This window comes from Choristoneura fumiferana, chromosome 21 (assembly GCF_025370935.1).
Source record: "Choristoneura fumiferana chromosome 21, NRCan_CFum_1, whole genome shotgun sequence".
Taxonomy (NCBI): domain Eukaryota; kingdom Metazoa; phylum Arthropoda; class Insecta; order Lepidoptera; family Tortricidae; genus Choristoneura; species Choristoneura fumiferana.
In genome coordinates this window covers 2,525,024-2,543,070 of record NC_133492.1, presented here as the reverse complement: position 1 = coordinate 2,543,070, position 18,047 = coordinate 2,525,024, and the positions used below count along the sequence as shown (strand labels likewise).

The 18,047-nt window shown below is 39.3% G+C and overlaps 1 protein-coding gene across 3 annotated transcripts; it reads left to right on the top strand.

Annotated features, from left to right (window-relative positions):
• Window positions 1-2,603: 2,603 nt before the first annotated feature.
• On the top strand, window positions 2,604-9,310 carry LOC141439612 (uncharacterized). Of its 3 annotated transcripts, none has more exons than XM_074103902.1 (7): window positions 2,604-2,633; window positions 3,166-3,781; window positions 4,335-4,620; window positions 5,067-5,163; window positions 5,845-5,982; window positions 7,323-7,484; window positions 8,845-9,310. In XM_074103902.1, the coding sequence occupies exons 2-7, from the start codon at window positions 3,304-3,306 to the stop codon at window positions 8,884-8,886; spliced, it is 1,203 nt and encodes a 400-aa protein (XP_073960003.1). In that variant the 5' UTR covers window positions 2,604-2,633; window positions 3,166-3,303; the 3' UTR covers window positions 8,887-9,310. The 3 variants fall into 3 exon arrangements, with proteins under 3 accessions (XP_073960003.1, XP_073960002.1, XP_073960004.1); XM_074103901.1 differs by having other exon boundaries at window positions 2,604-2,707; XM_074103903.1 differs by lacking the exon at window positions 2,604-2,633 and having other exon boundaries at window positions 2,884-3,781; window positions 5,875-5,982.
• Window positions 9,311-18,047: the final 8,737 nt, after the last annotated feature.

Below are 18,047 nucleotides of genomic sequence, written 5' to 3'. Positions count from 1 at the left end.
AATTCGTCCAGCTGTTTTAGCGTGAAGGAGTAACAAACATACACACAGACACACAAACTTTCGCATTTATAATATTTTTAAGGACTTCAAATTTTGTACCATATTTACATTCCAGCAAGGTCTAATATTTGTTTACATTTATGTGTTCACTATATGCACTATGCCTGGAAAAGGGTTAACTTTACCACCGAACAACCACGCTGGACAGAAGGCCTACTCCGAAACTCGAAACTCGAAGTTCGTATCGTACCGTCCCTCTCGCTCTCATATTAAATAGTATAAGTGCCAGAGAGACCGCACGACACGAACTTCGAGTTTCAGGTTTCGTAGTAGCCCTGCAGAGCTATCGAAATTACCAATATTAGTGCGCGTGAAATTGGCTATAAGTAGAAAACACGTGTTGCCAGAGATAAGCACAAGCTAGACTGAATGTTCGCTCCCGAAAGCCACATAGCAAATTTCATCGAAACCGTTAGAGCCGTTGCCGAAATCACCGATACAAATACATCAATATACAAAAATAGGTCGTTTAGCCTATATACGTCCCACTGCTGGGCACAGGCCTCCTCTCAGAACAAGAGGGCTTGGGCCATAGTTCCCACGCGGGCCCAGTGCGGATTGGGAACTTCGCACGCACCATTGAATCGCTTCGCAGGTTGGTGCAGGTTTCCTCACGATGTTTTCCTTCACCGCAAAGCTCGTGGTAAAATTCAAATGTAATTCCGCACATGAATTTGGAAAAAATCAAGGTGCGAGCCGGGGTTCGAACCCACGACCCTCTGCTTGAGAGGCGATAGGTCAAACCACTAGGCCACCACGGCTTGCGTCGTTAGGTCGTTTAAAGATACAAAATTATTAAACCTTTCCTTGGCATTGGATAATTACGAGTACCTATGTTATAATTTCGCACGAGAACATAGTAAAACAATTATATAAATTTCTTCAGACGGTCATTAGATCTAAATAGTATCGCGGCATCGGCTCCTTCCGTGACTCTTCTTTAATTCTGTATTTCTGTATTAATTCTGTAGTTTTAGAGTAAGAATAATTCACTCACTATTCGCAAAACAAATACATTCACATACTTATATATAGATTAAGAAAAAATATAAATAATAAAATAAAAGCAAGTTTTTGCGAAAGAAGCGATCCCAGCTCAGCATAGTGTTTTCCGCGTAGGCCAACCCTGGTCTTTAGCGGTGTGTGTTGTAGTGACTACTCCAGGATTTATAATTAGACCGCTAATATTCTAGATGCGCTAAATCTGCCACATTTTTTGCAATCGATATCACGACAAAATGGTGAATTGGCAGCCGCCCCAGTGCCATCTTGTTGCAATGTGTTATACTTATGTAAAATTTAATGTCTCCAAGCTTAGCTCTAAAAGTTCTGTTATTCGACATGGTTCTCGTAGGAATATCGGGCGGCATAAAAAGTAGCCTATATGTTATTCCAGGCGTCCAGCTATTTACGAGTACGTTCTAATTTCATCCAAATCGGTCTAGCTGTTTAGCGTAAAGGAAGACACTCACATACAAACTTTCACATTTATAATGTTAGTAGTAGGTAGGTATTATTTAATAGTTAGCCATAATAATCTTGACCTTTCCACGTCTTGTTCAATTACCCACACTGATACAATTAACTGCTTGTATTACTCGACACCTGGTCATTCACACAGCTAACAACGTTAAGCAATATTTATTTATTGTAAAGTCGTACGCATTATAAGTTTTCAATTATATTTTATAATTAAAATCGCTCCTATCCTATATCCCGTGAAAGATTATTTCGGAATATTTTATTAAATAAACTGATCATGATCAACAATTTATTTAAAAAAAAACTTTATTTATTTGAAATTTTATTTCAAATAAATGTTTACAATCAAAAACTGTCACCCACTTTCGGAATGATGTCGACCCAGAAAATGACAACGCATAATTGGTGCCTATTACGATCAGGGCCCTGTTTCTCAAAGCATTTTAGTCTAATAATATTAGTGAAAATAAGTTTAAGTTTTTAAGCTTTTTTGCTGACTGTACTTTTTGTTGGCTGTACTTGCATTGTCATCTAAACTAAATATCCGTACCAAAATTCAAGCCGGTTTTCAGTTTCCTTCTGCGGAGACGACCCTGGCAGGACCAACAAGCTGTCACTACCAGATTACTGTATTGTCACCAAACTTAATCCCAAATTTCAAGTCGATCGGACTACTGAAAGCGGGTCAAATTTAGCTTCCAAGATTTGACCCAAACAAACAAATAAATAAAGAAACAGGTGAAACTAAATAAAAGCTCCTAAATGAAACAAAACATTAATATTATTAGACTAATATGCTTTGAGAAACAGGGTCAAGCACTAATATCTGCCACAACAGAGCGTGCAAAAATATCTGACACGGTCTATTTCTATAGGGCCGGTAGGACGTATCAGATATTTTTGCACTCTCCGCTGTGGCAGATATTTATGCAGGTGACTGTACCGTCCTACAATTAATAAGTAACGCATACAGTTTATTACATCATTTGCCCATAATATGTTAGAGCTTTGCAAATTGGCGATGCATTATGCTATATTGTGAGAGCATACGTGGTCGTTGATGGACGTAAAAATATCTTACAGTCACTTTCGTATGTCCTATTCTTATTAAGTAGCTACTTGGAATTATTTTAGGTTTAACGAATAAGCCTGCTTAAGTGACTAAGTAGGAAACACAAGCTGAGATATGAGGTGCATAGGGAAATTCGTGTCGGTACCGTTGACCATCAGTGGTGTAGCGGTATAGCACGCGGTACGGATTACCGAGAACCTGGGTTCGATTCCCAGTGATGGTCTTATTTTTCTGTTTTTTCTGTGCATCTATATTTCAGTTTGTATTTTCAATTTAACGAATATCCTTACACGTCGCGTCCCCGCTATACTGCTACTGAAATTACCTCGAAAAAACTTTAAATCATCATCTGTTAATGATACTTCATTATTATTGTCACTAGAGCTCTTTAAAAGTATGAAATTTCAAAATTAAGCGGATCATTAGAAGTCCGTATTCGGTAAAACGACTCGCCAAAATAAGCCTTATTGTCTAACACTGATCATTTCCACCATTTCTTTTGCGAACGTCAGCACATTAGACGATACAGCCTCTGTTTAATTGTAAATTAGTCACAGGTGAAGATAATGTAAAAGCTGATCTCTGGAGATGAATATTTTCTACTCGATATAAAGACAAATATCAAGAACTTGCCTTTTGCACCAGCATCATCAGTCCAAATCAAGCCCAAGTATTAGAAGAAGAACAAAATGACGGACACTTTAAAAGAAACTCATCCTCAAAAGTACTACTTACGGCTAATCAGCAGACTGATGTACTATTTCGGTCTCGGCAACTATTGGTACGAAGGCTCAAGCACTCGCCACCCACGACTTTATATAGCTTGGTGCATCTTCATACAGACATACATGCTTATAGTCGTCTTGGATATATTCCTGGCCATCTTAAGACCAGATCTACATGACGAAGAAAAGTCTGAAGCCATACAAATCGGGTTCTGCCAACTCCTAGTCTTACTTAAATTCATAATAGTTATTTTACAAAGAAACAGGATTCGTAAAGGATTTAAGAAACTTCTGGAAGAAGACCGCGATATTTTTAGCTCTTTGGAGGTGGAAAAACGGTCGGTAAAGACAGCGAAGATATTCTTCCTGCCTTTCTTGTTTGTAATCTACTCTTATTTGGGTACTACTGTTGTTAGCTGGACTTTTGCTTCTATTCTGAATGGTAAGACTGTAGAAAGCTTTATTTCATAGTTATCTCCATCATCATCATCGTCATGTTAGCCCTAAGACGTTCCCCGTAGACCTCCTGCTGCTTCGGTTGAAAGCAACTGGAGGTATCTTCAGAATTGGCATTTTTTAATTTTGACCACTAATGAAAGGTGAGTTATAGAGAGGGTAGGTCGAAACAAAATTATTGGCTGATCAATATTACCTTCTCTTTATTGGATTTTCTGAAGAAGCAAGATCATCAACATAACTCAGCACATTAGCAAGCTAAAATGACAATAGTAATAGCAGATTGTTTTTTGAGTGCAGACTGCAAATTATCTCCATACCAAATTACATCTAAACCGGTTTAGTGATTCAAGCGTGAAGAGGTAACAGTAATAAGTAATAAGTAAATTTATAATATTAGTAAGGATCTCTAAATTCATGAGCCACGATGTATAAGACTGAAAGCTATTAAACGAAAATATTTGAATCTAGTCGGACTGTAGGCTGGCTCATAACCGTGAGTCAGTTATTCTTTACGTTTAACCTTCCTCGTGTTGCAGGCACACCCATCCAGACCCAGGTAATCTACTTCCCCACGCCAGCCCACACCGGTTTCCCTTATAACCTCCTACGCCTCTTCATCATTGGCCACTGGTGGCTGCATGCCACAATGATGACCACCTCCGATTGCCTTTGCTCTTTGCCCATCTTCTTCGTAGCGGCTAAGTTCAAGCAAGTCCAGATGTACTTCGAAAATCTGGGAGTTATGGATCTAGAGCATTGGAGTGGTGAAGACTTTAAAAAGGCGGTTATTGATGGGATCAAGCTTCACCGTAATGCTTTGTGGTGAGAGTAAATTTAAGGAGACTCTTTGTCACTGGTAACGCCATCTACTGTTTATGTGTAGTACTTGCTAGCTTCAAGACAGGGAAATTATTTATTCGATAATGAGGGCTAAAAGACAGGTGAAATATCGCTAGCTGGCGTTAGTATCGTAAGGGTTTTTTGACGTTACGGTGTTGCTTGCAATTGATTGGCTCATTTAGTTATTGGCCAATTGGAAGCAAGACCGTGACGTCAAAACACCAATCTTTTGCCTGTATTTTAGCTCTCATTGGGACTAAGCATGGTTCAGCTGAAAACTTGTATATGGCACTACCTGAAACACAGGATAAAACGTAAACTACGGTATTATAATATGAGTCTATGAGATGAAGCCCTTTTCGAAATGCGCGGTATAAATAAAAATAGAAATACAATATTAATATTTACTTATATTTTGAACTCTTTAGGTGTGCCAGCAACATCCAGTCTGCAATGGGAACTTTATACGGCATTCAGATCTTACAAACTGTTATTTTGGGCGGCATATCCCTATGCCAACTTGCCGTAAGTATATCAATACCTATCACAATCTTAAGATGCTGAGAAATTCAGCACCACTCTTCACTCGTGCTGTTTTTTTTTTGTTGAGTCGCCTTAAGAGCCAAAGACATTAGGTCCTTGCTTTTGTTTAATTGTTTTAGTTTTTTTTTATTATTTAATATAACTAATATAAGGTGCTTTATAGGAAATGCATGCGTGTACCTAGTCGGGAAAAATCAAATATGGACGACAGGGCAGGGATTTTTACCGGTTAAAAACTCAGCTGAACGTCCCCAACTCCCTAGGGCTTTCTACGGGGAGGAGAGGGTTGGGGGGTTTCTTATACCACCACAGAGTCTTGCTTCAGCTATTCGCTGGAAAGCCGGGAGGAGAGCGTGCATTCTCCCGTTGGGCTCTGTGGGGTGCTTAGGTCAGTCTTTTTTTGTTGGTCTCCATTGGTTTCTTTCCTTGGCCGACCCTGCCCTTTTCTATACAATTTTAAAGTTTTGATTGAAGAATATCCAAATGCTCAAATGTTGAGAATTCAGAAAATCTCAATTTTCTGACGTACCTATGCATTTACTTAAAACTAAGAGCTACCTTCTTATGCTCTGGTGGATTGGAGATCTTTTTAAACCACTGATGTGAGATGGTCAGATTTGTTTAATTAAACAATTGTAAGATTAATTGCGAATTCATTTTCAGATACAGTGTATATCTCTGTGTTTCTTCCAGTCGCAGGAAAGGACGATGATGATCCTATTATCTGAAGCCGTGTTTATTGTATGTGTATCCGTACTCACCGCGGCGTACATGATCAACTCTGGAGTCATCAGTCATGAGGTTTGTAAAGTCCTTAGTAGTCACTAGTAGGTCACTCCTGAAAAAACCATAGCAGATATATCGTGTTTGGATTCGTTTTGATCAGTATTTGATTTGATTCTACATACAATGCAATATAGGCAAGAGGATGAGCTGATTCTGCAGCCAGGATATCCAGCACACTAGAAAGAAGAAAGAATGAAAGGTTTATTTTGGCTCCATAAGTACCACCTAAAACTAAGACTAGAACTAGCACTAAAACTAAGTTACTTGGTAACTTACTTGGTACTTGTAAGTAAGTTACTTGGTACTTGGTGCAGCAACGCTGGTTTTCTGTGGAGCCCAAACGTTAAATAAACATGTATGCATGAGCCAGTACACTCTATAAAAAATAATAACACATAATGTCGTGTTTGGATTCGTTTTGATCGGTTTTTGATTCTATACATACAATGCAATGGTGGCAACACGATGAGCTGATGCTGCAGCCAATATATCCAACACACTAGTACATTTAAAAAATATATATAACAAAGTTTAAAAAACATGAATTAAATAACTTTAATTGAAAATTGAAATTAAACCCCGACAAAAAAACGCAAGCCAAAATTAAAAAACGCCCGTAACAAAAAACGACGACAAAAAAACGCCGCCAAAGAAGTAAAAAATAATTATGCACTACCTAGCTGTTGCCCTGCCCGCGATTTCCTCTACGAAGAATTCGTTTATCCCTATCCCGCGGGGACTATGCTGATTTCCCGCAAAATTAGCCTAAGTTAATTTAGCATAAGTATAATACCCAGTAATATTTTTTTATCTAGGTAAGCATCGTCGGTGTCGGGGGACCGCTAAGGATAATACTTTAAAAAATACAACATAATATGTAGTTTAGTTTTCTGTTAACCTTAGCGGTCCTCCGACACCGACTATGCTTAGATAAAAAAAAATACTAGGTACTTATGCTAAATTAATTTAGGCTAATTTTGCGGGAAATCATCTAGCGATGGTTCTTAGACATGTTTTATCAAAATCAGTTCAGCCGTTTTTGAGATATTGAACTTAGAAGTGTCAAAGTCGGGGGTTTTCCAACTCTTTGGTAGTTAAGTTATATTGTTAGTTTTAGTGTTTTAGTCTTATTACTGTACCATCAGCCAAATAAGTGGTCTTTCAAGTTTATAACAAGTTCCTATCAAATGAATATGTCACTAAAGTCGAACTTTCAAGTTGACAGACACGTCTATTGGCATTATTGTTTTATGACATGCAAACGATTATCAACTTTAAGGTGGTAGACCACATATTTGGCTGATGGTACCAAAATAAAACTCTTTCTCTTTATTTCTTTAAATCCTTGTCTGCAGGCAGCAACTGTAGCGACATCTATATTCCACTGCGGCTGGCAACGCGTTCCCATGGACAACAATCTGCGTACACTCCTAGTGGTGGCAATTTATCAAGCGCAGCTACCCGTCTACATGACCGCTTTTGGGATGCTCACTCTATCCCATGAAAGCTTCGTCAGGGTAAGTACTCCAAGTTTATGTCGTTCGGTCCCTCTGACACTTATACTGTTTAATACGAAAGCGAGAGACGGTACGACACGAACTTCGAGTTTCGAGTTTCGTAGTAGCCCTGCTGTTCTCCGGTGTGGCGGTGTCCTGGTTAAGAAAATAATTATCAGAAATATCAGAAAAAAACGGCCAAGAGCGTGTTGGACACGCCCAAAATAGGGTTCCGTAGCCATTACGGAAAAAATAAAATAAGTAATATTTTTCTAAGGACTTCGTATTTTATACGAAATCTTCCAAGTTTAGGTATATTTTATACCTTAGAAACTACTAATAGTTCTCAAGAAAACTTGGCGTTTATAGTTTTCTTTGAAAGTTTGATATACTTACTACCATCCTCAATTTTTTCAAATTTTTCCACCCACCGGTTTAGATTTTAGAGGGGGGGGACGCTCGATTTTAATGAAAATTTCGCAATAATATCAATGATTCGAAAAATCGTCTTAGCAAACCCGTAATGGTTTTAAAAGACCTATCCAACGATACCCCACACTAAAGGGACGAGAAAAAAAAACACCAACACTTAACGCCTATGGGAGGTACCATAAAAAATTTTTTTTTTCGTTTTTTGTTGTACCATTTAGTCGGCATAGATAACATTATATATACGTGCAAAATTACAGCTTTCTATCATTGATAGTCCCTGAGAAAAACCGTGGACGGACAGACAGACAGACAGACATGGCGAAACTATAAGGGTTCCGTTTTTGCCATTTTGGCTCCGGAACCCTAAAAACGACAAACAACCCGTGACAACACTTCGAAATAAAAACTGTACTTAGGGATGACGTCATGCGGATTTTTTTTATTTGATAATTTAACTACAAATACCAGTATTTTTCTGTAAGTACAAATACCTGAATTTTGGTTAGTCATATTAACTTAAAGTACCTTTTCACACCTCTCCTTCAGAAAAGTAGGGACGAGAGGGAGCAAAGTGCAACTTTTCTGTTCAAGACTTTTCTAAGTGTTTTATTGCAAATGCCATTTTTTGAAATTCATAATTGTAAAACCACGCCATTTTCTATGCTGGTTGTTCTTTAATAATATTTGGAATATTTTTTTTCATGTTTCTTAATGCTCGGTGTGAAAAGTTGTATGAGCCACTCGGGAGCAAAATTATTTTCACCTTGGGCGTTAACTCTTGAATCCCTCATTACGCTCAGGATTCTACTTACGAATCCCTCGCTACGCTCAGGATTCTATTGTAGAATCCTTCGCTACATTCTGGATTCAATGTACGCCCTCGCCGTAAATACACCATTTTGCTCCCTTGTGACACAAATAACTATAATACTTCATTCTGGTTTTGCAGGTCCTACGTGCAGCATACTCATTGTTTGCCCTAATGTATTAACATCTTCTTACGATTACTCGGGAAGTAACTATATTCTCAACATTAGTATTTTTCTGGGGATCACATCCTAAGACCAAGTAAAGAAGGATAGTATTACTAAACAGCAATGGATGCACCTGCACCAACGTGCAGTCTGCGTGCAGTGCCGACTGTCCTTACAGTTCGTTGCAGCCAACGTACAGTTTGCGTGCAGTGTCGACTGCCCTGCAGTATGTCGCAGCCAAAGCCCAGTTTGCGTGCAGTGCCGACTTCCCCTACAGATCAGTCGCAGCCAGAGTGCAGTTTTCGTGCAATGCCAACTGCCCCTTCAGTTCAGTCGCAGCCAGAGTGCAGTTTTCGTGCAGTACCGACTGCCCATACAGTTCAGTCGCAGCCAGCGTGCAGTTTACGTGCAGTGCTGACTGACCATTAAATTCAGTCGCAGCCAGAGTGCAGTTTGAGTGCAGTACCGACTGGCCATACAGTTCAGTCGCAGCCAGCGTGCAGTTTACGTGCAGTGCTGACTGACCATTAAATTCAGTCGCAGCCAGAGTGCAGTTTGAGTGCAGTACCGACTGCCCATACAGTTCAGTCGCAGCCAGCGTGCAGTTTACGTGCAGTGCTGACTGACCATTAAATTCAGTCGCAGCCAGAGTGCAGTTTTCGTGCAGTACCGACTGCCCATACAGTTCAGTCGCAGCCAGCGTGCAGTTTACGTGCAGTGCTGACTGACCATTAAATTCAGTCGCAGCCAGAGTGCAGTTTGAGTGCACTGCAGACTCCAATGGAACTGCAATGAACATAAGGCCGATCGCCAATTGCTGTTACGCTGCAATTCAAATGCAGTCCGTCTGTACTGGTCCTTGAGATTAAGGATAATAATAATAATGCTTCTACATAGTGTCACTTTATTTTACATTCATTATCTTCCTATAAGGCGCTTTTCTGAGCATGCAGACTACTTAGCAACTAATAATAGAGGTATGATGATTAATTAAATAAAGAGCACATAAGTAATATTTTAATTTCGTTTTTCTCATTGTACCCTCATGAGCAAATCACCTCTTCCCACTGCAGGGCCGAGAGGAGGCCTGCTCTCAGAACTTGTGTATTTACCAAGTAAATATATAGATATCCTATTAAGCTATTAACAATAGGTATTATAAATGCAAAAGCTTGTGTGTATATGTGTGCGTGCGTGTGAGTATGTTTGTTATACCATCCACGAAGACGCGTGATTTTGTCAAAATTAGACATTAATGACATTGTAATAAGAATCACGATAAAATGGCCGGACAGATTTAGATGTGGTACGATTATTTATAATTCAAAGTCAATAAAGATCACGTTGTAATTTTTAAGAAATCCTCACGGGGGGGGGGAATCCCGAAATGTCAATCTAAAAACCGCTGAATCCAATTAGAAGAAATTCAGTATACAGATAGTTGGACTCCCGGGGAAGGACATAAGATAGTTTATCCCGGAAAATTGCATATTTCCCGCGGGAAGCGATAAACGAATTCTACACCGACGGAGTCGCGGGCAACAGCTAGTTAATAACTTTTTCTGATTGCACTTGCATTGTCATGCCATTCCATGTAAGTAATCTATGTCAAATTTCATGTCAATCTAATTCGTTGAAGTAGGTGGAATTCTACTCCCAAGCTTTGAAGACTACTTACGAATATACACACACACACAAACATCACGCATGTATTCCCTAATGGGGTAGGCAGAGCACACGAAACGTTACCGCTTCGGGGTCACTTTTAGCAGCAGTTTTAAGTTTGACAAAAATTGTACAATAGTGACAGGTTGCTAGCCTGTCGCCTACGGTATACCTTAACCTATCCTCAGTCGCCTCTTACGACATGCACGGAAGAAATGGAGAGGTGTAATTCTAACCCGACACCACACGGGTACTTACGAATGTAATATCAACCAAAAGGCATTGGTACGTATAGATAAAGGCCTTCCAATAACTTGCACAAGAACATAGCAAGTTAAATAAGGCTGTGTTTCCACCAGAGATGTGCGAGGATGTGTTACGAGGAATGTGCTTTCGTGAACCAATAAAAACGCTTCATTTACCTATCCTAGCCATTGACTCTATGTACAGTCTATGTACAGTCGAGGAATTTAATTCATAGGCCACCATGGGATCTTTTCAAAGGAAAAGTCATTACGACTTTCCTTGTTAATTAATGCGATGTCACTATGACGTTTACTGTGAAATGGTTCCATGATGGCCTATAAATTAAACTCCGTGACCGTACTAGACTGCATGTTTCTTACATCAAAACGACGCACAAAAACAGTTCACAGAGCGGTTTTGTGAACAGTACCGCTACCGAGTTTACAGTGAGCGTACTCGATAGCGACTGCGTAAATTATTTGTATGGCGAATTGTACAGCGCCTCTACAAATAATTTACGCCGTCGCTATCGAGTACGGTCACTGTAAACTCATGGTGGTGGTGGTGGTAGGTACAGTTGGGTGACACTCTTTCCTGGCCTGGATAACACCGTCATGGAAATACCGGCCCTGTTTTTGTGTACACGCCTATAGAAACTGACAGGAGCTTCTATGGGCGTGTACACGAAAAACAGGGTAGGTATTTCCATCCCGGTATTATCCGGGCCGGAAAAGAATGTCGCACCCCTACAGTTCACTATAGTCTGTTGACGTCCGTGACAGCGGTTGTGTCAAAGTAATATTGATCATTGATGCGCCGCGCGTTTTGTTCCAAACAGCCAGTCTAGTGCCGTAAGGTACATACCTACATAGATATCAATGATCCCAGCACAGCACAGCTCTGGTGGAAACAGCTGAGCGTTTCTATTGGTTCATGAAAAACACATTCCCCGAAACACATTGTCATAATTCATAATTCATTTATTTGCAATAAGTGTTGGTTATAAAGGTCTTAAATTTAAAGCAATAAAAAATGTTCACACACTTAGCTAACTATAATAGCATGCAAAATATAAAGTTTAAAGTTTTATAACCTTAAAATAAAATAAAAATAATGTCAATGTTAGTTATTATGTCTAAGTGAATAATTATGATAAAAATGTCAACTGATCAGATTAAATTTAAATGAGATTAATAATAATTAAATAATTGTATTACAGTTAAAATAATCCGTTATAGAATAAAAACACATTTCTGTCAACCATTTTTTCAATTCGTGTCTAAATTTGAAAATCGGGGTAATGGTTTGCCTCAAACGTTGCGGTAAGTGATTAAATATTTTTATGGACATTATATGACAGTTCTTGGAATATAACGCACTTTTACATGTCGGTAATAGAATTTTCATAGGATCTCTTGGTCTCAGTTTTGGATTTGCCATAGGTTTTCTGAACCATTGAGGATAGGTAGCGACAAAAACACATGTCTCCAGGATGTATATGCTGGGCAAGGTTAAGTCGCACAGCTTTGGTGGAAATGCAGCCTAAAGGTTTGTTAAAACGCATGTCAATATTTTCTCACTGTAATAGGTTCGTGAAAATTTGCAGAAACTCAATTACTGCACGCGATAGCATGAAACTGGTCCGTTGTTGCGAATTGAAAAACTTTTGCGCCATTTTAAGCTTTTCAAAGCATATGTGAGCAAAAGGTTGCCTGTATTTGGAGCCAGGGAGTGCTGCCAGGAAATAAGTTATCATGTAAAGTAGGACAAGTAGTAGAAATGTTGAAACTTTGAAATGACAATGTCAGGGATTGTCATTTCAAAGTTCAATATCTCAAAAACGGCTGAACCGATTTAAATGCAACATAGCTAAGAACCACCACAAGGAAACTTGCTTTCACGTAAAAAAATCGCATTGGAATCGGTTCATCCGTTTGAGTGCTACAATGCCACAGACAGACATTGGGGTCAAATGTATAACTCTAATTGTGTAGGGGATTAAAATTAGGATTGGCATTTCACAGATAAAAAAATATCAATCACAGATATTATGTAATAGGGGGCACACACAGGCGCGCAAACATTCATACATTGTACATATTGGTATACACGCTTCTACGCCACAATAACGAAAAAAATTGATGTTTAGGTAAAACTATAATATATTATTATGATTATAGAGTCAAATACGTTTTTATATCACTATAGCTTTTCAACGCTGGCTATTGCTGTCCATTAGCGTATGTTGCGAAGCCTGAACTCCTTTTTTCTCCCAGCATGCCTCTTCCCTTCACTTAACTCATCAAATTTTTCCCAACACCGTTTTGCCCAACACCACTTTGCCACTTTGCCCTTTGTTTATAAAGCTTCATAAAAGGCACTTAGGTAAATTTTTAGAACCTTCGTTCTGTAATATCTGTGGACCCTACTTTATTGACCAAACACTATGTGTTTAAATTGAAAATACAAACTAAAATATAGATGCACAGAAAAACCAGAAAAATAAGACCATCACTGGGAATCAAACCCAGGTCCTCGGTATTCCGTACCGCGTGCTATACCGCTACACCACTGATGGTCAACGGTACAGACACGAATTTCCCCTATGCACCTCATATCTCAGCTTGTTTGTTTCTTATTTTAGCCACTTAAGCAGTGACGCTAGCGACATCTATACCGTAGGCACCGTAGCCCTCATCGAGAAACTTTTTTCGGCACTCCATTGGAACTAACCGCTCACCCGGAAAAGAGATGTCGTTACTAAGCAATCAAATTTTGGAATCTTTTTGTATTTTTTATTTCAATTCCAAATTTTCATTTTTTTTTTAAGTGGCTAAAATAAGAATCAAACAAGCTGAGATATGAGGTGCATAGGGGAAATTCGTGTCTGTACCGTTGACCATCAGTGGTGTTGCAATATATAGCACGCGGTACGGAATACCGAGGACCTGGGTTCGATTCCCAGTGATGGCCTTATTTTTCTGGTTTTCCTGTGCATATACAATAAAAAATACAAAAAGATTCCAAAAACCAATCTTAATTTGATTGCTTAGTAACGACATCTCTTGTCCGGGTGAGCGGTTAGTTCCACCAATCTTACTATGTGTTTAGTTCGGCATAGCCTTTCAGGAACAATAAAAACAAAGGGAATGATTCCTTTAGGCATTGTCTGTCAATATCACAAAGACGCAGGCCTCCTAAAATAATTTCTTATTTTCTTCAGTCGGGGGAAATCGGATTTGCTTAATTGACGAATTCGACCAGTCGGCTGATAAGACTGGCTGTTCACTGTCCTGCTTGCTGGACTGTTGGAAACGTGCCGAAATAAAAAAGCCATGTTAATAAAAGCCAAAATACTACTACTAAATGCAACTAGAATGTAAATGTTTATGTGTGGTGTTGCAGATGTTTATGGGCGGTGGCTCTTACCATCAGGAGACCCACGTGCTCGTTTGCCATCCAGTCGAATAAAAAAAATGTCGCCAGGGAGTCGTCGGTTCCTCATTTTTTTTTTCTTTTTTTAAAGCTCTCTGGATACGGTGAAGAAGACATGTTTTCGTAGATACAAATACCCGTAAACGACAAACCTATAGGGCACTTCCGGTTGTCCTAGAAATTTGAAATTTTGTACGAAGGCATCTCTTACAGCATAAGCAATAACCATAAGAAAGGTCTCATCATCATCATCATCATCCCAGCCTATATACGTCCCACTGCAGGGCACAGGCCTCCCCTCAGAATGAGAGGGCTTGGGCCATAGTTTCCACGCGGGCCCAGTGCGGATTGGGAACTTCACACATACCATTGAATTGCTTCGCTGGTTTGTGCAGGTTTCCTCACGATGTTTTCCTTCACCGCAAAGCTCGTGGTAAATTTCAAATGTAACTCCGCACATGAAGAAAGGTCTAAAAAATCTTAATTTTGCATCTCTGCCTATCTTAGAATCAGAAATCATTTAAAATATCCCCACAGTGCGGAGGTGCATTTTGCTTAAGAACCTACAAATTTGTGCACCCTCGGTGCGCGAAACCGACTCGCACTTGCCCGGTTTATACCAGTAGGGCTACTACGAAACTCGATACTCGAAGTTCGTGTTGTCGCTCTCGTATTAAATAGTGTAAGTGTCAGAGGGACCGCACGGCACAAACTTCGAGTTTCGTGGTAACCCTGCTGGCCCTATACTAGGAAGTGCAAAATTCGAACTTCATATCTTGCCGTCCTGCTGACGCTTATATTATTTAATACGAGAGCGAGAGGGATGGTCCGATACGAACTTCGATTTTCGAATTTGGTAGCAGCCCCCCCAGCGCTTTTAAAACGCCGTATAATGAACAGCCCGCTCAAACGTGTGCTCCGCAAATAGTCAATTGGCAATCGAGATAAAGAAGGGAATTCCTTTTGATGTGATGTATTCGAGACGTGAAAATTACGGGGAAGAATTAGCCGGGTATTTGGCAATCGGCACTGTCAATAAGAATGGCAATTGACACTAACGAGAATAAAAAACGAACCCTGAATTAAAATAGACGTAATGTTTAGAATTAATGAGGGCTATCGTTTTTTGTCTCACTAGATGGCGCACTGTTGCGTGAGGTTTTTAAGTATGGCTTTCAAAGTCTGTTATTACGGGCGTGGAAACAAAGTTTAGATTAAAATCATATTTAATACACATTAAAACCGTACCATAAAAATAACGAGCATGCCACAGTGTTGCATAGTCCCCGTTTTGTTCGGAAAAAAGGGAGGACAAAGGTTTCCGAAAGACAAAACTGTCTCAAAACACAGACATTCATTGCCCCGGAACGCATATTTGCCATAATCAATTTCAGATATTGAAAAATATTCACAAAATTATTCTAATTATAAATAAACCCGCGTAGCTCACCCAAAAACTATGAGATTTGACATTTCGGAGACCTCACGCTGCACTAGCGCCTCTAGCGGCGAATTCATACGCGATAGCCCTCATTGTAAAGGTCTTCGTATTCTTATTTTCACTATCATCATCATCATCCCTACATGATCAGCCGTGGGACGTCCACTTTTGGACATCCTTATCATATTGTTTCTAAATATCATCATCATGATCCCAGCCTATATACGTCCCACTGCTGGGCACAGGCCTCCTCTCAGAGCAAGAGGGCTTGGGCCATAGTTCCCACGCGGGCCCAGTGCGGATTGGAAACTTCACACGCACCATTGAATTGCTTCGCAGGTTTGTGCAGGTTTCCTCACGATGTTTTCCTTCACCGCAAAGCTCGTGGTAAATTTCAAATGTAATTCCGCACATGAATTTCGAAAAACTCAGAGGTGCGAGCCGGGGTTTGAACCCACGACCCTCTGTTTGAGAGGCGATAGGTCAAACCATTAGGCCACCACGGCTTACTCTAAATACTCACGGCTGTTTCTAAATATGTTCAGCCAATAATTTTTACCTTTTTCAAAAGAAAAAACTCGGCCAAGTGTGACTCGGGCTCGCGCACCGAGGATTCCGCAGAAATGTAGGGATCTATGAACATACAGTGTTAGTCGAGTCATTTTAGATGCTAAGTTGCGATGGAAAATACTTTTAATAAGTGAAAACAATGTACGAAAAGCTGCGACACCAACGAAGAGCTTCATGCAATCATAGAGACAATTTTTCCTCTTTTACTATGATTTTACACACCTGAGCGAGTTGAATGTTGCATTGAAAAAATGACATAATTTAAAACAATTACTTAATTACATTAAAGGATAAAATGCATTTAATTCATTTTAGATATCATTTTTCATAATAACATTTACTGCTTATGACCAACACATCGATACATATTCAAATAGAAATAATATATAATATAAGTTTTATTTTGAATACGACTGGGCTCGATTTCCAAACTGAGTAGGTACAAGTTTTATTTTTTACCCTACTTACGTAGGTATGCAGTTCTTCTTATCACTAAAATCGACTACATCAGATCTTTGTATGTCTTATGGTTTCAGACTTGCCCATACTGTTAGTTTTAAATGTGCCAACCTGTATATTTATAACCTTGATTGTTCCTCTTTCTTCATGTCAGATTCGTAAAAATGTATCGAATAGGTATCGCAATAATGTTTTCACACCTCTCCTTCAGAAAAGTAACTTTTCCTCCCTGACGAGAGGGATCAAAGTGCAACTTTTCTGTTCAAGGCTTTTCTAAGTATTTTATTGCAAATGCCATTTTTTGAAGTTGATAATTGTAAAGCCACGCCAGTTTCTATGCTGGTTGTTCTTTAGTAATATTTAGAATTTGTTTTTTTCAAGTTTCTTAATGCGCGGTGTGAAAAGTTGTATGAGCCACTCGGGAGCAAAATTATTTTCATCTTGGGCGTTAACACTTGAATCCCTCATTACGCTCAGGATTCTACTTTAGAATCCCTCGCTACGCTCAGGATTCTATTGTAGAATCCTTCGCTACATTCTGGATTCAATGTACGCCCTCGCCGTAAATACACCATTTTGCTCCCTTGTGACACAAATAACTATTGAATATGAAAAACTTTCCTTTTCGTTATTTTCCTGCCCTTTCTTATTGTTAATATGTGCCGTATCCGCACCTTCATTTTTGAACAAAAACTTCTAATGACCATTAAAGTTATATTTTGCTGGCGAAGAGTAAAAAACTAAAGTTAAGATGAACTTGTTACCAAACCCACAGTCATGGCCGCTGACTTCCAAACCAATTTCCGAGATACAAGGGCAGACATAGCTGTATTTTACAGACAAGACACTCTGTACCTAATATGTTAATCTTCTTTGGGAAACTTCAGCCAGATTTTCCCTCTAAGCCGTGACTCTTTATATCCAGATTGAACTCCATAAATTCCTTGCAAACTTTACCAACAAAATGTTGGAAATAACTACCGACTTTGTCACTTTAAAGTTCAATATCTCAAAAACGGCTAAACCGATTTTGATGAAACATATCTAAGAACCATAGCTAGAAAGCCTGATTTCAGATTTTAAAAAAAAAACATTCAAATCGGTCCACCTGCTTAAGAGCTACGGTGCCACAGACAGACAGTCAGACACACATAGCGGTAAAACTTATGATACCCCTCTTTTTGCGTCAAAAATACGGGTTCAAGACCATTACCTGTCTGAATCGAAAAAGTCGGAAAAATAGACTTGCAACATTTCACCCGAAAAAGCAAAAATTGCAAGTTAAATAAAAGGTTATAAAATCTTAACTGTTGCCCGCGACTCCGTCCGCGTAGAGTTCGTTTATCGCTATCCCGCGGGAAC

Excerpts from the sequence above, each read along its gene's own strand:
- LOC141439612 (XM_074103902.1), top strand. The coding sequence starts at position 3,304 with ATGACGGACACTTTAAAAGAAACTCATCCTCAAAAGTACTACTTACGG. Across the intron at positions 4,621-5,066 it reads CTTCACCGTAATGCTTTGTG|GTGTGCCAGCAACATCCAGT; the intron begins GTGAGAGTAAAT and ends TGAACTCTTTAG. Across the intron at positions 5,983-7,322 it reads CTGGAGTCATCAGTCATGAG|GCAGCAACTGTAGCGACATC; the intron begins GTTTGTAAAGTC and ends CCTTGTCTGCAG.